General features: G+C 29.8%; 1 protein-coding gene across 1 annotated transcript in view; it reads right to left on the minus strand.

Moving 5' to 3' along the window:
* Window positions 1-8,271: 8,271 nt before the first annotated feature.
* The window catches only part of LOC107455638 (adenine DNA glycosylase), a 31,066-nt gene continuing 13,534 nt past the window's right edge, over window positions 8,272-25,803 (minus strand). The window contains exons 7-9 of the mRNA XM_016073274.4: window positions 19,531-19,786; window positions 14,059-14,256; window positions 8,272-8,695 (exon numbers count right to left, since the gene is read on the minus strand). Of these exons, the coding sequence (XP_015928760.2) occupies window positions 8,621-8,695; window positions 14,059-14,256; window positions 19,531-19,786 (529 nt within the window). The 3' untranslated portion in view covers window positions 8,272-8,620. The remainder of the gene's footprint in view (window positions 8,696-14,058; window positions 14,257-19,530; window positions 19,787-25,803) is intronic.

Consider the following 25,803-nt stretch of genomic DNA (forward strand, 5'->3'; position numbering starts at 1 on the left):
TTATAACAATAAGTTGAGTTAAATTTAGAATCCCTGATTTTAAAATATGCCGTTAATAGCTATTTGTTCATACTTAATCATTAGGAAACATCACCCTTAAACGCTAATTACTGAAACAAAATAATAATTTGGGCTCATAATGACATTAGAAATTTTACAATTGCTTATAGATATTAAAATTTACGATGATATAATTTATAGATATTTAAATTCAAGAGAATATAATTTTTAAAAAAAATCACAAATATTTAGAATAACTACATTAAAAAATATGTTATGAAATTAGGAGAATTACAACTATATACTATATATTTTATTTATACTTTTTATTTACGTTTTAATTTTCTTTGACTTTATCCATTTTTTAATTTTTTTCACCTGCCTTTCTTTTTGAAGTAACGAGGCGGTTTCTATTTAGATAATGAATTTTTATAAAAGTTCTTAACGACAGAATGAACGTATTGCTGTTTTATATTAACTGTGTCATTTCGGAATCCATTCTTTACATAGTAGTTCATTTACTTTAGGGAACACGCGGAAAATTATATTTTTTCCTTTTGTTTTTCTATCAAAGTTTTTTCAAGGTGCAATCGCGGAAACTGGCATTTCGATAATAGTTTCAAATTTTTGTGAATTCACTGCAAAAACTGAGGAAAGTCATTATAGAAAATAACAAATGTCTTAGAATAGCTCGCAAAAAGAAATGCTCCAATATTAGTTAGAGCTAGTAAGGCCGAACGCTCCGTTTTTGAAGTAAAAGTGCAAGCTTTGCGCCAAAGTGACGTCACTAGAGAAAATCGGAGAATTGGCGCGGCGAGAGCTACTTCAAAGGAGTGAACCAGCCCTTCTATTGTCTTTAGCTCTGGGTCGAATAGCCTTGAGTTATTCCTTTTTAAAAACGTCATAAATTTGAAGTTTGATTTCTCAAGAATTAATCTTCCGATTTCGTTCAAATTTTGCCATTCAAAATTATGATGTAAAACATTGTATACCTTACAAATCAAAATATTTTCTTTTATTATTAAATAAATATAATAAAATTAATTAATAAAATTTTTTTTTCTTTCTTTTTACGTGGGATTATTTTAAGCAGATTTTATAATTGTGTGCAAAAATTTTCGAATTAGTTAGAAAAGTTTTTGAGCTTTAAAGGGAAATTTTCATTCAAACTTTGACTGCCCTCCTGCCGAAACTAATAAGACCCCATATTTTTCAGATTCGAGTTTCCCCTATATTCTGAGGTTCCAAATCCGTCGAAAAAAAGTATGTTTATTCAGAGAAAATGAGTTTTTATGCTTGTTTTTGTAACTTCAAATATTTGGTGCACTAGTTGGTATGTTTAAGGATAGTACAAGGAAATCCGAGAGTTCACTTTTCTCCTCCTGCTGTACAGTGCGCGAAATAAAAAATGGACCGCCCTGAATAACGCTTGATTTTTTTAAGGCTCAATCTTAATGGTTCTTAGGGGTGACTTCAAATATGATAGTTAATTAATGCAGTCGATATTTTAAATTACGAAATCAGACACAAAAACATACTTTCTCTGAATAAATATTTCTTTTTTTCGACTTCCAAAATATAGGGGGTAGCCGCGATCTGGGAAGTATGTTCCCTATAGTTTAGCTAGCCAGGAGAGCGGTTCAAAGTTTGGTCCCCTAAATGTTAATTTTATTTTTTTGAGTATTTAGTTTTAACTCAAGAACTTTTTAAGCAAAATGAAGCATTTTGGTAGGCAATTATAAAATGTGTTTATTCAAAGACCCATGCAAAAAATAGCTTTTAATAAATATTTATTATTTTATTTTAAAATAGTCGAAAAAACTTTGAATAGTAAGGTTTACGATTTTTTACATTATTTTAAAGAATGCAATTTTACTCTGTAAAAAACAAAATTTTGAGCAAAATCGGTCGAATAGTTCCTGAGAAATCGAATTTTAAAGAAATAATAGTTTTAATATTTGATTTATCAGGAACTATTGAACCGATTTTGTTCAAATTTTGTATTCTGCCAAATAAAATTACATTCTTTTAAATAGTATAAAAAATTGTATATCTTACAATTCAGAATTTTTTTGGACTACTTTGAAAAAATAATAAATATTTATTGAAAGCTATATATATATTTTTTTGTCTGAAATTCTATTTGAAATTTTTTTTTTATAATTGCGTGAGAAAACTTTTCAATTCGCTTAAAAAATTCTTTTATGGCGAAATAGGCAGACAAATAAAATTAACGTTAAGGGGTTCAAACTATGGGAAACATATTTCCCAGATTGCGGCCACCCCGTAAATATTGAAGGTCAGAAATTCAGATCCGTTGAATATTGTTAGCACTAATCGATTAACATATTTGAACTCACCCCTTTGAATCATTTATGTTGAGTCCTAAAACGTGAAGATCCGATCATTAAATCAAAAGTTATTTAGAGTGATATGTTTTTTATTTTGCGTACTGTACATAATTTTTCAAACATTTTTTCTTTTATACTTTGTATTTTTCTTCTTTTTCTGTTCAGTGATGTTTTGAGACTTTCTCCTTGCAATACGATCTTCAAAATGCAGATGAGGGCAATTCAAATATTAAACTTCTCCATTCAGTTGTAGTTCTATCAAACGAGTGACATGCACCATTGAAACAACCTGTATTAATGGCTGTTATATTGAAAACAATGGTTTGAATAGTATTTATTAAACCTCAATTATCTATAATGTAATCTATGTAGTAATTGCATCATATACAGATGATGCAATTTCAATACCAGTTCCTGCAGAAGTTGTTCGATGTTTAAAGCCGAAGCTATCACATACAGTTTTTACAAATTATTTTGACCTGTGATATCGGGAAGTAGCTTTGCGGCCCAGGACAGATTATGATTAAAAATTAGATTGAACCACGCATGATTTTATATCACGGAACTTAATTAAAGAAGCACTGTTATTTAATTAACGCATATTGTCAAACAGCAAGTTTAAAGTATCACAGAGACATCGCAATTGGCATGGGCAACCTGAGTCATCTACAGACCATTAAATATGGTGGAGTTCACGACATCTTTATATGTAAATTAAATAAAGAGAAAGCTATTACACACTTGAAAATTCTGTTCTTACGAGAAGGGATTTGGAAGCACCGATTGTTCCATATTAGTCGCAGTCAAGACTCATTTATTACTAAATTCTAAGCAGTGTTCTCAAATTTTTGAAATGATAAAGAGGCAATAAATAAGTTCAATTTTAGGATTACCTCATCACAGAATGTATTAAACCATTTTCTTTTGTGTGGTCTGCAGAGAAGGGATAGATAAGCTCTCAAACTTAGAAAATTAGGATGTGCATCTAAAAACAAAATAATTTTTCAGAAAAGCCGGCCAGTTGGCCGAGCGGTTAGCGTGCCTGATTGCGAAGCCATAGGCTGCGGGTTCGAATCCCGCTCTGGGCATGGATGTTTCTATCTCTCTTTGTGTTGTCCTCTGTTGTGCGTGTGTATGTGTGAATGTGGCCGACCCTATAAACGGGTTTGTGGCAGTGTGACGTGGGCAATGTTGCTCGCCTCCGTGACTTTGGTTCACAGGTGTCCACTGGGTAACGCGAAATGAGCAACAATTCTGGCGTAGTATAGGCAAAGATTGAAATTCAGTGCCTGCCATTGAAAAAAAAAAATTATTTTTTTTCTTTCCAGAAAATACAAGAACTGAAATGTAACCAATTGTACTTATTATCAGCATGCACTTGTGTTGACTGATAGTTTTCAGTTTTAAATTCAAACATAAGATTAGATAATTTTCTCATTCTTGAATTTTAAAATGACTTTTTCTTTTTTAAATTGGTCTAAGATTTCATTGTCTAAGAATGCATGCATTAAATTTATTTACGTATGGAAAGAATCAAAAGTTAAAGGGAACTTAAAAGCAATTAAAAAATTGAATATCACAGCAATCATCTAAAAATAGATTTAGAATATTATGAAATAAAATAAAAATACAATTTGATATAATAAAAAAAAAAATTTTTTTTTTTTAAACTTTTATGCCTACTTCATTATAAAATTTTTTCATTTTCTAACGATGTTTTCCCCAATTGAAATATTGATCTATTTTATTTTTAGAAGAAAAGTGAAAGTTTCCTCTACCATTAAACCAACAAAGAAGTGTCCATTTTTTCTTTCTAAATAATTAATTTGTTGAATTTTTGTCTCATTATAATTAATTAAACATTAGTATGGTTTCGTTAATTAGCGCAGGCTTTACTTTTAATTCTCAATACAAAAAAAAAAACGAAACTAAGGCAAACGAAAGTAACATATTTTATCTCGTTTTATTATCGCTATAAAAATTTAATGCCTAAAAGGACAATTAGTTCTCAGTTCAGAATGACAATAAATATTCGCTTATCTCGACAATTTGCGAAAGATAACAGTAAACAAGAACCAGTTTACGTAATATCTATTTAATATGCTATGATGGCAGGGTCATTCAATATTGATTATTATTTCTTATGAACAAACTTTAACGCTTCTTTTGGTATTTTATTTGTGCTGTTAAAAATATAAATAAACAACATTATTTCTATGCACTATCACGCAATTTAAAACGTTTAATTAGGTCATTCCAAGAAGTTCGTGCAGACAGAATTTCGTTGCTAAATTAATTAAAAAGAAAATTGCCCAATTAATTCATTTATGCGATGATTTTATTTATATTCAAATTGCAGAGCTGTTTCAGAGAAAGGTAAAAATTAAATTTATTGGAATAGAACTGTTGATAATTTGGATTATAATACTTAACTTAGTTGCAGATAATAAGTAAGATTTCATAAATAAACCGCGTTTTTTTTAACCCGATATATGTATGAGATCTTGTATCTTGCAATCAATCGTAATCTCAGAAACTTTCCGAATAGTTAGAGTGCTCAAATGTTTACTGAATTTAAGTGCTAATGACAGTGATTGATTCGATAATTTCATGAAAGAAAATTATGATCATTTTTATCGCCAAATATAATTTAGCATCTAATAAAGTTCAGACAATTGAAAGGGCTCTAATTTCAATTTTATGTAGAAAATAAAAGTTTCAATTGCTTCCCGACTGTTGCAGGCAGAATTCATCATAAATCGAGGTTTCAATCACTTTCTGACTAGCTACAGTGCTCGAATTTCGACTATAAAGTTGTACTTGATACCAATACTAATTAATATTGTTTCCTAAATATCGCAAGTAAATAATATGGTCAGCTGAAATTTAGACTTCCTTCTATAAAACTCAGAAGAAAATATTAAAATAAAAAGTTTAAAAACTTTGTTTAGTGAAATACAGTAAGGAGAAAATAATAAATTTTTATCAGCTATCTAAAATTTATCAGTTTGATGCATTATTTTCATGCATAACATCTATTACCATCGAAAATCTCACCACTATGCATTTTGAAAATATTGCTCCCTACATATTTATTACATTTTAGGGATGACCAAAATAAAATTGTCACTTCTTCAGCTTTTTAAAAAATCATAGTTTCTAAATTTTTTTAAAATTGAGATCTACCAATGTAGCCCAGTATTTGAGTTACTATTAAGTTTCTAATTCCAAAAATAAATTATTCATTCAGTGAAAAATCCACTTAATTTTTTTTAGCCACAATAAATACTTATTTTAGAATATGCTTACTTGAATTTAAAAAAAAAAATTAGTTCGTTCTTTTTAAATAAACATGAAATACTTTAATTAATATGTATTTTCAAAAAGAGGAAGACCAGATACAAATGCGCAGATTCAGACTTTAAAAGATTAATCCATGGAAGACCAGATACAACTGAGCAGATTCAGATTTTAAAAGATTAATCCATGGAAGACCAAGTCATTTCATAAAGTTCGTTGGTAGAAGCTTTCTGAGATGTCTTTGGCCAGCAGTCTTACAGTGCATTTCTTAACTCATTTGTCAGTCTAATAGAACAATGCCAAATTTGAAAAAATTAAACACAGCACCTGAATATACTATTTATCTAATAATCAGACTTTCAGATACTAATATGAAATTTTAAAGCCTTGACAATAAAGTCTGTACTCAGACACCTTACTAAATGAGGTCAGGCTGAGCTTATGGTCAAATAGTAATACTGCTCAAATATGGCCAACTTTCAACACCAAAACATGTAGCAAGACCTTACTAATCTCCAAAGCACAAACAGAACACATTGAGAATAGCCATTTAAGCATAGTAGGCAGTTTTAACACATAAAATTTACTTTAGATCACACATTGAATTGTTTTAGGAGAGATTAACATTAAGAACCAATTAAAAAAAATAGTTTAATAAAAAACACCTACACATAAAAACTTTTAATTCATTCACTTTATGCAAGGAAATCTGTAAACTACTTGTAGGTAATTTTAACAACTGGGGAAGATAAATTATCAATGGGAAAAAAATATTAATCTCATAATTTTTAAAGGTTAAGTTATAGCTTAATCATAATTTTAGAACTAAGTATTAATTAGAAACGATAAAACTTAAATGAAATACATGGGTTGTTTTCAGGCTGTTTGAAGTCAATGAAATATATTGATGCTTTCACAATTAAATGCATCATGCCTTTCCTCATTTTTAAAAATCCTGCTAATTAAAACTCATCGGTAGCCATAATTTATTTCTAAATAAAACTTTGACATGTCATAGTGCAATGGTTAGCATGTCAAAGAAGATTTTTTTTCTCTTCTTCCAAATTTAATCAAATACCAGTAAAAACCTTTTTTTTCTTTCTTTGATTTTTAAAGAAAAAAAATTTCTTCACAAAAAAAAAAAAAAAATTTGCATGAGGAATTTTTTAAAAAATTGTTCCCAAGTTAAATATATATTTATAAATTTAGACATTATTGTTTAAGTTTTAAAAAAGAAAATGTTTAAAATTAATTTTACTAATTTAGAATGCTTCTCTAAGTATAAAAGAAAGATTCCCCCTTCCCCTCAAAATTTTATCAAATACCAAAATAAAACATCTTCAAAAGAAAAAAAAAATTAAGCCTGATGAATTTTATTCTCAAAAATTGTTCCCAAGTTGAATATTATATTAATAAATTAAGACCCGATTCTTTAAGTTTTAAAAAAATTGCTTAAAATTAATTTAAAATGTCATTCTTAAGTATAATAAACCAGTTTGATATAAAATAAAACATTTTTAGATCATAAATATTTCTACTTATTTTTTAAATTTTGAAAAAATTTCTATGAAAAAAATGCTACTGTCGTGCTTGCCAACAGTAGTTTAAAAAACGTTTCTTCCAAGCATTTCTGACTCCCAGCATGCAAAGCATGACTCCCAGCATGATTTGAAAGCATGAAATTTTCGCACATTTAAAAAAAAAATAATCTTAAGGAACATTCTAATTTGAGAAGGTTATTGATGAAGGTAACAATTTTCTTTGCTATTTTATGAGATAGAGTTGAAGATTTTCTTTTCTTTTTGAAGCCTCATTCAGTGTAGAAAAATGTATTAGGAATAGCATTATAATTTTTCTCAGCCAGATATTCTTATTTCTCTGAACATGTCTAAATTAGTTTAAATTCTATTTAGTTTTAGTGTCATTAGATAATACCATTAGATACTGGATTTAGTGACATTAATAATAGATTGTTCGGTGTCACCCGATTTTTGATTAAAAAAATGTCCAATATCTTAATTTTTATTTCTTATCTGTAATTTATCCAATGCAGGTTGAACATGTGAAATAAGCGAACTCAGATGGTAAAACAATTTATAAGGAGCCACAAGAATTTCTAAGGGTTCCTGACTGATAAAAAGTAGAGGGCATAATTTTTAATATATTTAAATTAAATTATTAAAATAAAAAAAGCTGTAATATTGACTAAGACTAGTCTAAGGCAAAGTAATCTGATCTCTCACAGTTCTGTGTGTATAGCAATAGCAGACAGCATAGCTTCCTAGTTTCAAAGAAAAAAAGATATAAATATATTTTTTTTTAAATTTTATTTATTTGATATTATTAATACATTTCTGTTTTTGTCCTCTGCATTATCATTGTAATAAAAACTGAGCTTTATTACAATTCTTACCAATTTTTTATTCTTAAACATTATATTTATTCCTGATATTTTTAGAGAAACATTTTATTACACACTTAACTGAGGCTGGGTTACTATGACTCTAAAAATAACCAAAATGAGCAGTTTATATATTTTAAAAAAGCTATTCAAAAGCTAATGTTTGCTCAATAAAGTTTTAATCTTTAAGAGTGCATAAGGATCCAAGTAAAACAAGCATAGAAAAACAATTTTTATTTTATAAAATCAGTTATAAAATTAAAATTATACATGCAATATACACAATAAAATATGAAAACAATACAAGCATTCTCAAGATTTCTGAAAGAATGATCTAATAGACTTTTACTTTGAGTAATTAACAAAAATTTTTGAAAAAGGGAAAAATTTGTACACTTAATTATTTATTTTCAAGCCTTCATAAGATTTGTAAGGCATTTTTGTGAGGTAAGATTTGTAATGTATTTTGAATTTGTCATTATAAAAATTTATTAAATCATTAGTTTCTATGCATGAATATTTTTAAAGAAATAATTAAAAAAAATGTTACAGGTACATTAAGTTAAATCTATGATTTCCGGAAGAATGATTTTATGGACTTCTGATTTGAATCAGCTGTAAGTTTCCGCTTCTTATTTGTTGGCTAAAAAAAGAAATAAAATATGAATGTATAAAACTGTACAACAAAATAAAAATTGTGTGTCTGCATATTTTCAACACGCTTTTATTCCATCAAGATATAATTTAGTAAACCTATAGTACTCCAAACTGTTTGAGCAGAGTATGCAAAAAATAATGTCTTCATAGATTAGACATCACCTACTGTTACAACAAACCAACATAAGATAATTTTTAGTTTTACATGGTTGAAAAATATAGCAGTTGGATATTTTAACAGCATCTGGAATCGTACATAGCTTAGGTGTTTCCAAACATATGAACATTGTGAGCAATGTTACCATGTTTAGGGATGATTGTGATACAAATTGAAAATCCCTGAAAATTTTTATGCACCAAACATGTTTCATATTTAATATTACTTACTTTAATAAAATTACTTACTAATGAAGAATATCACACATTTATCGTAACTAATTCAAGAAAAAACTTACTTCATACAAGAATCTGCAATATTGGACTTTAAAATTGTGCGAATATGTATCTGATATTTGATTTTAAGAATCGCACCAGCATGAAACGCAATATTGGATTTTAAAAACGGAAAAATACAAATTGATATGATGAATTTTAAATTGCATAAATACAAATCGAGTTATTGGATTTTTAAATCACCTGAATAAGAATTGCGACGTAGAATTTTTAAATCAAGTGAATATGAATCATAACACGTAACTTTTAAATTGAGTAAATACAAAAATCGATGTTTGATACTAAAATCGTGTGAATAAGAATCCTGATATAAGCAGATTCCGACATAGTTCCACATATTCAAATGGTAAAAATCCCACAAACAAAAAGAATAAAATTGGCAGAAGAATCACGTGTATGCAAATGTTTCGTTAATAGGATTTAGCAAAAGTTTCAAAACTTCATCGGATTAAGTTTTCGATTAGCGTAAAAATCACCTACTCTGCTCCTAATTATTAAACCCAGCAGAATGATACAAAAAAAAAAAACTTAATTCCGGGATATATTTACTGGTGTTATACTTCTGCATATAGTTATTTATTAATTTTTGAACAGTGGGAGTTAGGCATAGCTGCACATGGAAATTTTAGGAAAAAGAAAAGTTAGCTAGAAATTGTTTTAAAAACCCTTTTATCTATACATAATAATAAACGCGGCTGTGTGTGTGTGTGTGTCTGTAATCACAATATATCGCCCCAGAAGCCTCGCCCGGGCGCGAAACTCGGCCCATAATTATGTTTTGACATAATGAAGAAGTATTTTTTTTCTTTTTCAAAAATTTTGATTAGTTATTTAGTTATCAGTCATTTTGTAAGTCTATGCTTTTCATCTGCTTTTTCGTCTTCAAAGAGCCATATTCAAAAAACTATTAAAAAATGCATATACTTTTCCCCACTCTTATAAATGTATGCTAATGCGAACCTCACAATTGAAATATTAATTTTCGACAACTTAAACCAATAATAAACGAAGGAATTAATAATTTAATTGTAAAGTTCGCATTAGTTTACATTTATTAAAGTGGAGAAAAGTTTAACTTTTGTATTAAAAATGTGGCAACATATTCGATACGTAAATAGAACGCTTCGCTTTGATATATTTGTCGCTGTTCATAATTGTTATAATAAGTTTTTCTTCTTCTTTCCACGCTCTATTTTTTTTTCTTAAGCGAAGACGATAATTTTTATAGCGATATTGTAGTACTTTGTACAACTAAAAATTCTTTTCACAACACTTTAAAAATATTTACTTTATTTTCTTTATATATACAGAGAACAGCCGGCAAAGAATTCGATTAGGTTGAAAAACATTTCGCTAAAAAGGAACGAATTTCAAAAGAAAAAATAAACAACTTAAAGAAAAAATATGCTGATGCCAGCCAATTTTTTGAAAGTTAACTTAGAAATAACAAACCAAACGATGTTAAATAACAAACCAAACGATGTTAACAAAATGACGTAGAAAGCGCAACTAGATCAAAATTATACAAGCACAACTAGATCAAATTATAATACCTGAGTGCTTGACGTAACAGATATAGAAATAGAATTTGATACCATAAAAAATTATATAGAAATAGAAATTGATACCATAAAAAATTTATTCGTTTTCGTGTTCTTTTCATGTATTTAGCATTTTAGTTTTTTTTTTTCTTAAGCGTTGTAGCTATATAATTTCAAACATCCTCAAGAGCTATAACACATCTGCAGCAGAACTGGATATGAAGACAAAATTGCTGGACAGGAACACTTTAATTGTCCACTAATCTTCAGATTTCCTGCTATGTTTTAAAAAACTTTATTTGTGAAAACCTTCAGCGTGGCGGACAGCTTGCCGCCTTAGGTGGTTAGTAATAAATAAAATAAAAACGCATAACTAGAATTTATTTACCTTTGGGTTATAATTTCAAGAATGTAACTTAAATTTAGACATTGATTCTGATTAAATAATTAATAAAATTAAGTTGCTGGTCATGACTTAAAGTTTGGAGATACCCATATTTAGAGTTTTATAAAAAAAGTTATTAGAGAAAAGAAATATCTTAAATTTAATTCCAAAATAAAGTGCTTTGGAAATTACCATGGACAGTTATCATTGAAATTTAAAAATAAAAAATTCAACACAAAGACATTTTAAAAATACTGAATAAATTAGATGAAAACTTTTAATTTAAATAAACAAAAAATGTGCTCTAACTTTCTATGAAATGTTAAAATGAATCTGTCTAGATTTTCCTAAGTGAAAGTTTGAAAATAATTTGTGGAAATGTCAGCAAACTTAAAGATATAAAATTATATGAAGTTTAAAGATATTAAAAAATCAATTTAATCATGAACATAATTTTATTTCATAAGATTTAAGGACTATTTATGTGTTCCATTATTTAAGTGTTCCATTATTTCTTTTAAACTGTACAAAAAATATTTAGTTGGGAATGACCAACAATTTTACACTTAAAAAAAATATAGCTTATCTTTACAATTATATTCATTTTAATATGTGGTTCATATTATCAGCACTAAAAGTTATCTTCATTATGAAATTCTGTACAGGTTTAGAGGAAAATTTTTCTTCTTCTTAAAACTATTATTGTTTTGATAGAATAAACTCGGAATAAAAATTACTTTAGGAATATTGATTAAATAATTTGGTATTTTGAAGCTCATAGAAATAAATGATTAAATTGCTTTATTTTTTATTTCCAGAATTTCTTATGTTAAAATTTTTCAAACATTATTAGTCAATTAATTGTATTAAAAAAGTTTTTTCATCCATTGTTGGGCGAGTAGTTTTCGACCATGTCAACCGTCATCTATGAAAAGGTACCCCGACATAGAGTCGAGTTAACATGTCTTATATACTAGTTAATTGTAGTTGTAATCTTGTAGTGGTAGATACGCTACAAACATTTTACACATAATTACTGATTTACAGCACTCCTAAATACAGAAACAAATTTTTTAAGAATTTTGTGTTGGAGAGATGTCAAGTCTAATTAAATTATGATTCTTAACACACATCCAAAGATTGTCCCCTCATTTGTGAGCACAAATCTCTACAAATTAAATTCTTTTGAGAAAACAATCTCTTAAAACTAGCTTCTCTTATGCTTTCAATACTACAAGGAATTTTAAGCTTTCAGACAAGCACCACATAATCAAAATTTTACAAGGTGAAAAAGAGAAATTAAAAACAGAGTTTTTAAAAAGTATTTCATAAAGGTACATTTTGTACACAACAATGAATTTATGAAGGTACACCTAAATGAAATAAAATTTGTCTGAACAGACAGCTGATCAACTTCTGAAAATTTTTTTTAATAATTTTTATAAGCAATATTTATAGCTTTATGATTAGAATTTTTCTTTTTCTTCTGTAACTCTACAGCCTGTTGCAGGCTAAGGCTGTCTCCAAAAATTTCCTCTATCAGGAATTATCTGCTGCCACAGTTTTTCTTTATTGTATCTAGCCAAATTTGGTTTACCTCTAAATTTTTTCTATCACATTTTTGAAATGACACTTCTTTCCTTGGGTATAAATCATTGTATCTGTAGATAAATCTTAGCTATTTTAATTCAATTCTATTTGGAATTCTTTGACTTCTTGATGAACGGAGGTGTCCTGTGGGGCTTGCCTCTGCAGCCATACCCTATGGGCCATTCTTAAAATTAATTATTCAGTAATTCATTTTCATATGTATATGAAAAATGGAGAATAATTTTTATTTTGATGGAGCTCCATATTTGTAAAAAAAAAAAAGATTTTTATTACTCATCAAATTTGATTTTTCATTAAAACAATTTTTGATATTTAACATAATTGCTGGCCTATATTACTCTGGAGTGGAATAGTGAACAATTGGAAATGAATCAACAAAAATTTCTATGTTACATTATTGTTAAGTAAGTTTTCTTAAGTGTAGTTAAAAAAAATTGTCAACTTTTCAAAGTCTTGTGCTTAGAGGTAATATTTGCTGTGGCACTTTTAAAACAAATAGAACTTTTTCATACCTTCCTAACTGAATCAATGATATCAAAAACCAATCATCTACACTTTTTTTAAAAAAAAAAATTGAGATTCTTGCATTTTTAAGTTCAACTGACGTAGACACATAGTTAGGATATAAGAAATTCATATCCTCCTATTTGACATAGTACATTTTGTGTAGTGAAATCTCAAATTAGTTCGAAAACATGCCATATTCTGCATATGACCTGTTCTCAGAGTAAATTTGGAAATATAGGTGTCTGTCTAGGTTTTTATGAGAGGTATCTATTTTGTGAAAATTAAAAATTATATTAAAAATTCAATACAAAAATATGGTAAAAATATGGATTTATCGTTCGGCACGGGATACAAAAATAAAGTTTCAAGAAAAAGTATTTTGCGAAATTTTTCCTTAAGTTGAATTTGTGAAAGTACCGCTAAACGGTAGTAAATTTAACCTAGACAGGGTCCAGAAATATACCACTAGATAGCTGTTGTGCTAAGGCTGTCTGCTGTCTAAGGCAAAGGCTGCTCATGAAATTGTTCATTTAACCTAACTATAACTATTGAGTTTAGACTTGTTATTTTGTTAACACTTTTTATCACACAGTGATATTCAGAGGGTAATTTTTTAGATGGTTTATACAAGAAAATAAGTAGGATAAAATTATAAAGACATATTTCATATGAAAATCTAATTTCACATTTATCTCATTTCATGTTCCATAAAGAGAGGTTAGGGAAGCAAATTAAAAATTTAAAAAAAAAAAAAAAAAAAACTGCAAACGTATACATTCTTATTATATTTCTAAACCCAGAAAAGGTAGGGTTTACCAATTAGTAAACAATAAAATAAATAATGATTCTTGCCTTTTTATTGGGTGAATCCTCTAGTTTCCTAAAAAGAGCAAACACTTTTTTCATAGCAGTAGATATTGCCTCTGTTTTTATATCTTCTTCTGAAATCCATTTTGTTTCTCTTTCCGAAGTACTTGGCTTTATGGGCTCATTGACGACCACATAGTCTACAATGTATGTTGTATGTATATGAGAAAATAAGTGAATAACCTAAAGAAAAATAAAGGTGAAAAAAGTCAAAGTAAGCTAAATAAAAAAAAATAAAAAATCTCTTCAAAAGTTTATTCATAGTTAGCCTAGGGGTGCAATACCCAAACAAACTATAATGATACAGATCAAAATGTACAATTAAAAATTAAACTATAAAATTACTATTTAAAGGAATTACTAAATACAATAAAATAAAAGAAACAAAGGAAATAAAAACAAAAATATGACCACCGAAGCCGTTGTCTTCAGGGGGTACCGGCCCCGGTAGCCATTAAAAACAAAACCATTTCTAATTGAGGGAGAAGCAAATGCTTAAAATATCTCCCTCAGTACCCCGTTGGTTTTGTATAGAGGTCCAGGAAAAACAAGATACATTCAAAATAATTTCAGATATATGATACTGAGGTACTGAGGGAGATATTTTAAGCATTTGCTTCTCCCTCAATTAGAAATGGTTTTGCTCTCAATGGCTACCGGGGCCGGTACCCCCTGAAGACGTCGGCTTCGGTGGTCATATTTTTATTTCCTTCGTTTCTTTTATTGATACTTTTTTCTGAAATTTCTGCTGCTTCTTAGCGCATTTTTTTCAAAGAAGTTTTATCCATTTCGAATTTAATATTTGTGTTTTCTTTTAGTAAATAAAATAAAAAAAATGATTTAACATGTTTGTCTATAAATATATGAAATATTTTAATTTTAAGATATATGACTTCCGTTATTTTTTTTTAAAAATGCCACGATTTACAACTTACATGGATCCAATCTAAGAATAAATATGAAAATTGAATATTCTGTTGCAAATTGAAATTTAGACTAATATCTTTAAATCAGAACTATGTATTTGACTAATTTTGCATGCAACTAAATATTTAATCAAAAGAATTAATTAATGAATTGCTTCTCAGCTCATTAAGTTTGTGATTTTTGAATAGTTCATTGGATAAAAACCATTTTAATAAACTGTATAGAAATAAATTTAAATTTTTAAAACAGCTGATTTTTAACATAGAAGACTTTATTTCAACTTCTAAAAAAAGTAAATACCACATATCTAGGTGTCAAGTCGACTTTTCAAACTCCTTAAATTTTACGAACACCAGTGGGTCGACTTATTCACCGGTATGAAAGTGGTACATTTGTAAATCCTGATTTATTGATACATTATAAGCAATGAGATCTTAAAATTACATTCAAGAAAAATTAAGAATAAGAAAAATTAGTTTATTCAAGACTATTTCAAAAAAATATAACACAATTAGTTCTTTTAAAGCATATCATAAAGTTACAATTTTAAACATTCAACAGGGTTCCCACTCTATGATGAGATTGAAATTCAAGGACTTTTCAAGGACCTCAACAAAATTTTCAAGGACCTTAATCTAAGAATTTTAAAAATTATTCTCTTCTATTTTACTAGAAACAACAATGCTTGTTGTGGCAATAATTAATTTCAAATATAATACCTAAATGCTTTGCCGATATAGAGAGAAGAGAGTATATGTATTATGGACTAAAATTTATATTTTTTTAAAAACAACCCTACTGGTTTTACATATTAATTCACAAAATCATTTTCAGCACAATCTATAACTAATGGTAATGAGGTGTTAATGGTGAAATCCTTTAATCCTGTGTATTTCCATGTGAAGGCTGCATGAAAGACAGAGCTAAATCTTAGGTATTCCATATTCCATGACTATTCCATAACCCCCTCCTCTCCTCTATTAAACATCGTTTCTGAAATTATTCATCCATAATTTACACAACCTTCTCTAAATGTTATGCAGCAACAATTCTTTCTGAAAATAAAAATTAGAAGGAACATATCCCATTTTCACCATGTTTAAAAGCATTATTCGTTATGTGTAATCCACAACTGCCAATGAATATGACCTAGTGGGAATATTTCTCTTTTAATTCACACTGAAGCTTCTAATAGAATTTTCAATTGACATAGGGCCCATCCATGGATAATTGAAGTATTTTAGAGAGCTTTTAACCATCATCCATGCATTTGTAAAAAGAGGACAAAATATTTTCTGCAGTTCCATGACCCATAAATTGGGAGGTAAGATACTTAGTGCAAACTTTATTATCAATTCCTTACCATAATGTCCATCTGCTTAGACTGTAGAGACTGATTTAACGTCTCATCAAAGAGTACAGTGTAGCAATCAACATTCTTCAGCTCATTTATAAGAATCCCTTTGAAGTATAGTGCCACTCCAAAGGAGCCCAAATAGGCTCATTTTGTGGCACTACAAAAAAATTGTCTCGCTATACAGCTATCAGCAAACATTTTGGAGAACAATTTACTAATACCTTCACAGGAGTTACATGAATAATTACTAGTGATGCACTTCGGACTCAAGAGAATTTCAGCATAAAGCACATTCCTTTTGACCAGATAAGAAGACAATGTAACCTCGGCCACTAAAGTTTCTGTTTCACATGGGGCACACGATGTTGAAGGAGTATTTACACCAGATGAATTAGATGTTCATGTCTTTGGAAAAAGAGAACTCAAGGCATGAGACTGCTTTTTTGTTTTACCTTTCTTTGATGTGTGATTTCAGAGCAGATTCTTCCATTTTCGCGATATCGATCTCCTTCATGCATAATCGGCACTTGGCTCTGAACTTCTTTTCGGGCATCGATAAAATCCATTCTTTATAAGCTTGATTATCCATCCATTGGGGATTAAATTAGCACTTCCCAGGCATAACTAGTCTAAACTACATAACACAAATACGAAGTCGTGTCTTTGCGAATACGCTTTACAATAAAGTTTTGAAATGACGCAAACGTAAGGACAAGTGCGGATGGTAAAACGGCAAATTTATTGAAAACTACAAGGTACATATTGTTACGAAATTCGAGAGTATTCCAGTTTCGATAAGATAAAAGAAGATCTAAACGTATGCGACAGAAGATGAAGTGGAGTCTCGCCCCGAAAGCATTCATTGTCTGCTGTGCTCCGCGCGCTTGTCAGACACCAAGACGCTAGGCCCGGTTAGAAACCGTGGCGTTAAAAACCACGTGAGAGAGCTCGGGAACAAAACAGAAAGATCCGCGGGTCTTTTATAAAAAGGGCCGTCGGCAGTATTGGACAAATTCAAGGACCTATCAAGTTTTTCAAGGACCTAAGACGTTTTTCAAGCACTTTCAAGGACCTAAATTTAGCAAAAAAAAAATTCAAGGACTCTCAAGGACCGTGGGAACCCTGTTCAAGGAAATCGAATCGACCAGATCCAATTATGTTAGCAGTGTAGTGTTATACCAATCTCATTCTTCAATGTGTCATACAAAAAAAATTAATAAATAAATAAATATCTAAAAAATTATCTCCATCACCATTTGAAGAATTGGGAATTCCACATCTTTTAAAAAGATTTTACAATATTTGAATCCACATTTTCCCATGTGTCTAATATGACAAATTATAGGAATAATAACCAATTTATACACCTGACATACTAGATACTTGCTGTCTCAAAATCAAAAATAGGGGATGAGCTCATACACCAGGATAAGTACAATAATTTACCTAATGAAGTACAATAATTTCACCAAATAAAAAGGTAGAGTAGATTATACATTTTAGTTTTGCACAATTTGCAGATGGTTCACCAGCTCAAATTTTTACAATGCTAAGAATTTTATTAATCATATGGTGAAAATCTGGCAACAACAAAAAAATAAATAAATAAGATAGGCAGAGCTTTATGGATCTGTTGAATACTATGCATACCAATTATTTGTATTCAGTATTGCTGTTCAGATACATAAAATACTTTTTTATTAAAAATATAAACAAATTTTTAAATTGCGAGGAAAATGCTTCAGAGTGAAAATTTTCAAACAAATACATTATAACAAACAACAAATACATTATACATTATAACAACTAAATACATTATAACAACTTTAACAAATACATTATACTTACCGTATATTCCGGCGCATAACGCGCACCCGTAATTTCTAATAACTTTTTTTAAATTTTAAGATATACTCTTCGTATAACGCGCATGAAAATTTGGATTGTACATGTGCAATATCTCGTCTAGTATCTATAGAAAACCAGAAAGCCTTTCAGTGTGGGACATGTTTAGATCCCACCTTACAGATAATGCCAAAAAAATTGTTGAAAGAATGTAACACCGATGTGGCAGTTATTATGGGCGGATTGACACCATTAGTTCAGCCATTGGAATTCTGCTTTTAAAGCCAATTTAAAAAAAACAGTGGAACACTTGGTTGTTGGAGGGCGAGAAAACCTTTAAGAAAGGAGGATATATGCATCATGCAAGTTTGGAAACAGTGTGCGAATGGATATTAAAAGCATGGGATGAAATTAAGCCTGAGATGGTTAGAAAATCATTAAAAAATGCAGCATTTCAAATAATCTGGACGGATCAGAAGATGACTGTTTATTCATGGATGAGGGTAACACAGATGATGAAGACGAAACAGATTGTGATGACGTGCCTGAAGAAATAACGGAAGACGAATATAATGAACTATTTATGTACTAACGAAAATCAATGAAGTATATAGGTATGTTATTTCTTTAAAATAAAAATATTTTTCTAAATTTAAATTTTTTTAATCTATAATTTTTTATATTCGGGGTATACCGCGCACCCGTAAATTCCAATGTTATTTTTTGTATTAAAAGTGCGCGTTATACGCCGGAATATACGGTATATAAAATATAATTGCTATTACATAGTATATGTGTTTATGTACTACAATAAACATTTATGCTTGACATTAAAGTTGAAAATAATTTTTTTTTTAAAAAAATAAAATAAAAATTACAAGACTTCAAAAAAAAAAGCAGATTTTTAGATAATAATAAACATCCTTTTGCCCATCTATAATACACGTCAGTTAGAAAAACAACACTTAATATTGTTTTCATTTGTCCAGTAAAAGGGTGATTCAAATTTAATTAATCAATGCAATTTTTTTTCTTTCAATAGAAAGATTGTTTTAAAAATAGCAATGAAAATTGAAAACAAACACTATTAATAAAGCTATAAATCTACCACCGGAGTGCAAGTTAACTGCGAGTTAAGAAACACGCAGTTACGAAACTGACGGTCAAAAATTAATGAAGAATACACTTTTCGACTCATGGTCAATGTTTCCAAACCGGGGTTTCGGAACTAGGACTTTACTCTCTTTTGGATTGATAAATTTGACACTGAATCTTTCAAATATTCCAGGAATTCAATTTGAAATGAGAATGAATAAAACATAACATACTTCACCAACATGTTGTTTAGATGAAAGCAAACAGTTTGGAATGCCCAATTCTTTCATAAACACATTCACGTCTATTGAATCAGATGGCACTTCTGGCATTACTATACTAGGAAACTCCCACAATCCAGCCAGCAAGCCCTTTTCAGGTCTCTTCACAACAAAGTACTTATTCTTGTTTTTTATCACAATGACATTCACTTTCTCTTCTCTGGCACTTTTCTTTTCTACTTTACGGGGATAAGCTGTAACTTGGGGGCTGCAAAAATTTTTTTGTAATGAAATCACCTGCAGAAAATTTACAAATTGGAAAAACAATATATATATATGTATATACAGTGGAGCATCGTTTATATGACGCCGAAGGGACCACCGAATAACGTCGTATATCCGATTTTTACTTCTAAAACTGGAACTAACTCTGTTTTCAGTTAATTTTAATGTTTAACGTGTTGATTTACATAAATTTCTAAATTAGCCAAAGCAAAACAAACAAATAACTAAAGAAAAAAAAGAAGAAAAATTAGTGAGCAATTTGACTGTACGTTACCTTTATTTATTTATTATTATTATTTATTTTATTTATCATTTCACATTGAATTTACAAAAAAAATTATCTACAGTTGTTTGAAATGATGATTGACGTTGAGCTGTAATTAATGATTTGTGCAATGAATCAAGGTATTAAAAAGTTTTTTTGCCAGTAATGTGGTAAAGAAAATAAGTTGTTAGTGTTTCAATGGAATTCATTGCACCTTGAAAAGATGGCGGAAATTCTTGGCATTCCTCGTCATTCTCGCTGTCACTATGTGGCTCAGACTGTGTGTTCTGAATAAGCTCATCAACAGTGCAAATCGCTGACGTTATTACATTATCATCTCAATTTATGTATTCATCAAAAGTTGTCTCTGTTGCGAGCAAATTCCAATCATCATTGATTATCGTATCCTCATTGCTTACGTCATCACCCCCCATTATCATCGGATGTTTGATGGGCAAAACCAGCTGTTATAAAACAGTTCTTTATTAATGTCTTCGTTACCTGAGACCATGAAAACGAAATCATATTCATTGCTTGGAGAACACTTATTTTCTTGGGATTAGCCTCTGTAATGCTTCGAATTTTCGAGTTGAACTAACTGATTTCTATACTGCAATTTTCAATTCCTAATCACGGTCAAATCTAATGGCTGAAGCACACTTGTGTAGTTTGCAGGTGCTAAATGTTATCATGTACTAAATTTACACATGCTCTTTTCTGTGTCATTCATGTTGGTAAATTCAGCCCGTTCTTAAAATATACAAGAAAAAATAAAATAAACATGAACAAAATCTAAAAACCGGCGTATAACCGATTCCTGTGCATTGTATAAACTATATATTTTCACATTAAAATGATGTTGTTGTTAATTTGTGTCGCACTAGAGCAGCAAATGGACACATTAAAATGAATAGGAATGATTTGGGACCACACTAAAACGTCGTATAAATGTAAACGTCGTGTAAGCGATTGTCGTATAAACGATGCTCCACTGTATATATATATATAAAAAAAATTTAAGATCAACTTTTTGAAAATCCTCAATTAAAAAAATTTCTAAAAAATTTTGATATTAAAATTGAAAGGTTTTTCTTATAAGTATATTTTATGACAAAATTTTGAAAGATGTATTATGAATATCCACACGATGGTGTTCCCACCTTAACGTGGTGTTGTGGTTTGTGTGTGTTGTTGATCCTGAGAGCTATGCCGGCGGGAGCTTCGGCTCCTGGCAGGGTCACCCAAGCCGGACTGGTCGGAGGGGAGACACCAGACGAAGAGGAACACCCTGGTCCTCCAGGTTGGGGGTTGGGCGTGGGGCCAACAACCCCACCCTGTAAAAAACTCCATGTTACGAAATCTCAAGTAGAAAATAAACCCGGGCTGACTTTAAGGAAACGGACTGGAAATGGTTTGAGGCATATGAGAATTGGATCATGGAATGTTCGATCATTGTATAGAAATAAGGGGTTGCAAATGCTGATTGAACAAGTTGACAGCTATAGAATTGATTTGTTGGCTGTGCAAGAAATTCGATGGACAGGAGAGGGAATAATTGAAAAGAAAAATCATACAGTTGTCTATAGCTGTGATAGAGAAAAACACATGTTTGGTACTGGTTTCATATTGAGTAAGAGAATAAGACCACTTTTGATTGATTTTGATTGCAGGACACCTAGACTATGCAAAATAAGGATAAAGGGCATTTTCTTTAACTACAGTTTTATCAACTTTCATGCTCCTACAGAGGACAAAGATGGCGCGGAAAAGGAGCTTTTCTACGAGGAGCTACATAGATTATATAATTCATGTCCTAAAAATGACGTTAAAATCTTTCTAGGGGATGCAAATGCAAAAATTGGAGTGGAAAAAGAGTTCAGGCCAGTGATTGAAGGGTATAGTCTTCATGATATTTCAAATGACAACGGAAAAAGACTCATAGATTTTGCTACAGATCATAATATGGTCATACCAAGTACAATGTTCCAACATAAAAGAATTCATAAAATGACTTGGAAATCTCCTAATGGAAATACTTACAACCAGATTGACCATATTTTAATTGATTCAAGACACAAATCGGATATACTGGACGTAAGATCTTATCGTGGGGCAAACATAGATTCCGATCATTTTCTAGTTCTGGCAGAGGTTAGAGCCAGAATATCAAATATTCGTAAAGCTCGAGGAGAACGTCTGAAAAAATATGATGGTGAACAGCTAAAAAAAGAGACTACAAGAAAAAAGTTCCAGGAACAAATTGAAAGGAGGCTTGAAGTGACTGATGATTCTTCAGAAAGGGATGATGTTAACAGGGAATGGAATGTTATTAAGAGAGCTCTTATCGAAACAGGAGACCAGGTTGTGGAAAAGATCGAGAGAACCGGAAGAAAGGACTGGTTTGACAATGATTGTTTTATGGCAACTTATAAAAAGAATGAGGCTTATAAAAGAATGATAAGTTCAAGGCATGCAAGAAATGCTGAAAATGCTTATAAAGAAGCAAGAAGAGAAGAGAAGAAGATCCATAAAGAAAAAAAGAGATTATTTTTCGAAGATCTTTTTGAAAATGTTGAACATTTAAGGGGATCAAGGGAAAGCAGAGCTTTCTTTCGAGAAATAAACTTGGGTCGCAAGGAATTCAAGCCAAGAACAAACTCTTGCAGAAGCAGGGAAGGAACGATCTTAAGCGATAGAGAAGAGGTGCTGAACAGATGGAATGAACACTTTGACCATCTGTTGAATGGTGATGAGGAAGAAGACGAGATAGCAATAGACAATTCACAGATGCATAACCAAGAAATGGTTACACCTCCAACGTTGGAAGAGGTCATCATGGGAATTGACAAATTAAAAAACAATAAAGCTCCTGGCCCTGACACCATACCATCTGAATTAATAAAAGGTGGGGGAATGGAGGTTGCGAAGAAAATATATGATCTATTACTAATTATATGGGAACGGGAAGTAATCCCAGAGGATTGGAAAATTAGTTTGACTTGTGTAATTCATAAAAAGGGAGATGTTCTTGAATGCTCAAACTATCGAGGAATTAACTTACTTTGCACGAGCTATAAGGTATTCTCAAATATTTTATTCAATAGACTTACTATGTTTTCAGAGGGAATAATAGGAGAGTATCAAAGTGGTTTTAGAAGGGGAAGATCAACTACTGAGCAAATTTTTACCATTCGGCAGATATTGGAGAAAACGAGAGAATTTGGAATTGATTTGCACAACCTGTTCATTGACTTTAAAACCGCCTATGATAGTATTAACAGAAAAGCTCTGATCATGGCAATGAGAGAATTTAAAATACCAGAAAAACTGGTGAGATTGATTAACCTAACACTAAGTGAAACTAAAATCATGGTAAAAATACAGAATTGTTTATCAGAGCCATTAGAAATAAAAAATGGTGTGCGACAGGGAGATTCTTTAGCCTGTCTCCTCTTTAATCTAGCATTAGAAAAGGTAATAAGAGATTCAAAAATCAATAACAGAGGAACTATATTTAATAAGTCAATACAATTGTTGGCTTTTGCTGACGATATAGGAATTATTGCTCGAACACCAAGAGCACTTGAAGAGGCCTTTATTTCTTTAGAGAAAGAGGCCCTGAAGATGGGTCTAAAAATAAATGAAAATAAAACTAAATATATGCCTTATACTAAAACAGCCCACAGGAGTACCCATCTAAAAATTGGGGGACATTCATTCGAGGTAGTGGACAGCTTCACGTATTTAGGCTCTGAAATAAATAACAGGAACGATGTAACTGCAGAAATACGAAAGAGAATCACAGCAGCAAATAGGTGCCTTTATGGATTAAGAAAGTTTTTAAGATCAAATGTAATCAAGAGAAAAACAAAGCTGTTATTATTTAAAGGCCTCATTAGGTCAGTTTTAACATATGCTTGTGAAACATGGACATTGACTCATGCAGATGAAGAAATGCTGAGCATATTTGAGAGAAAGATATTACGGTGCATTTTTGGAGGAATTAATAAAAACGGTCAGTGGTTAAGAAGATCAAATTTAGAACTCTATCGATCATATAATGAACCAGACATCATAAGATTCATTAAGGTCCAAAAGATAAAATGGGCAGGCCACTTAGTAAGAATGGAAGAAGACCGTATTGTGAAAAAGATTTTTGATGCCCGGCCGACAGGAACACGTAGAAGGGGCAGGCAAAATCTCAGATGGCTAGATACCCTGGAGAAAGATTTATCTATATTAAAAATAAAGAATTGGAAGTCCATTGCCAAAAGAAGGACAGCTTGGAAAAAACTACTGGAGAAGGCCAAGGCCCATCCTGGGCTGTCGAGCCAGTGAGGAAGGAAGGATTATGAATATATTATTAATATAAGTTAAATAAATGTCCATTTACACAGATTTTTAATAAATCTGTAACTTAAATCTAATACACAATTAATATTTAATTGTGAGACTCACATAACTTCCTTTTTATCATAAACTTTAAACTCACCAATTTGAAGGAGTTCAAGTTTACATTATTGTACAGGTTAAAATATAGCTAGGCTGATTAAAAAATATTTTAAGGATACATTTTAATTAATATTAAGAGAAAAAACATAATAATTACAAAAAAATATAGTAACTTTAATTGAACTCTCATTTTATGTAAAAAAAAATAAATATTTGTAACAGAAAAATCTACAAAAGGAGTTTGAGATTAATATTATTGAAAGAGTACTGTAAGAGTATTGAAGAGTAGAAGTATTTTTAATTATATACTGAAAATTCACTTACCTTAGACATTATATATATATATATATATATATATATATATATATATATATATATATATATATATATATATATATATATATATAAATATAAATATATATGTTTTTCTGGCTGTTTTTTATACATAAGCAACATATTCACTTAACAAAGCAAGTACAATAATATGGTCAACACACACTGAAAAAATTATTTCTGACAGCCATTTTTTGCAAACATAATGTTTAACAAGTGCTTATTTTGTTGGGGATAAGCTATCAGTGAAAATAAAGAGTTGGCGATAGACAGTGCTCTACATTGTTACATATTATCTTTTTCAAGATTTTTGAAATGCCAGATATTCTAACAGTAAGGACTCTAGGTTAGTAGACGTGGAGTTAATAGTTGGAATATTTATCGGAATGTGGACGGAACTTTTCTAAAAGCCAGATTTTTACTGAATTCGAGAAAAGAATCAGTGTTATTAAATGTTCAAATGTCAATATTTCTATTATTTATGCACTATTAGAATTAATTGTAATGTTTTATTAAAGATCAAATTTTATATTATAACAGATGAAATAAATATCTGATGAAGAAATATCCTAGCATTGAAAGAATGAAAATAGGTAAAACAATTGTAGGAAAACAAAGAGATTAACAATAACTAGGACAACATTATATAGAAATATATTTCTTATGCAATTGATGTGCAATGAATAAAACTGGTATATTTCTATTATTTATTATTTCACTATCATGTATTTAATAAAAAATTCAAGGTCTGATTCTTGATTTGCCATTTTTATTTTGAGAACCACAATTCAATTTACTCTTAAATTGAGGTACTTATTTACAAGATAGTATATGAATGCTTTTAATCAAATTGAATTTTACTTTTAATAAACATGTTTTTAATAAAAATTATAAATAAATGCATTATTTTTTAAGGAAAGTGAAAAAAAAAATGTTTTTTTCATTATAAT

This window comes from Parasteatoda tepidariorum, chromosome 7 (genome assembly GCF_982258835.1).
Source record: "Parasteatoda tepidariorum strain Cologne lab strain chromosome 7, Ptep-v5.0, whole genome shotgun sequence".
NCBI classification, from domain to species: domain Eukaryota; kingdom Metazoa; phylum Arthropoda; class Arachnida; order Araneae; family Theridiidae; genus Parasteatoda; species Parasteatoda tepidariorum.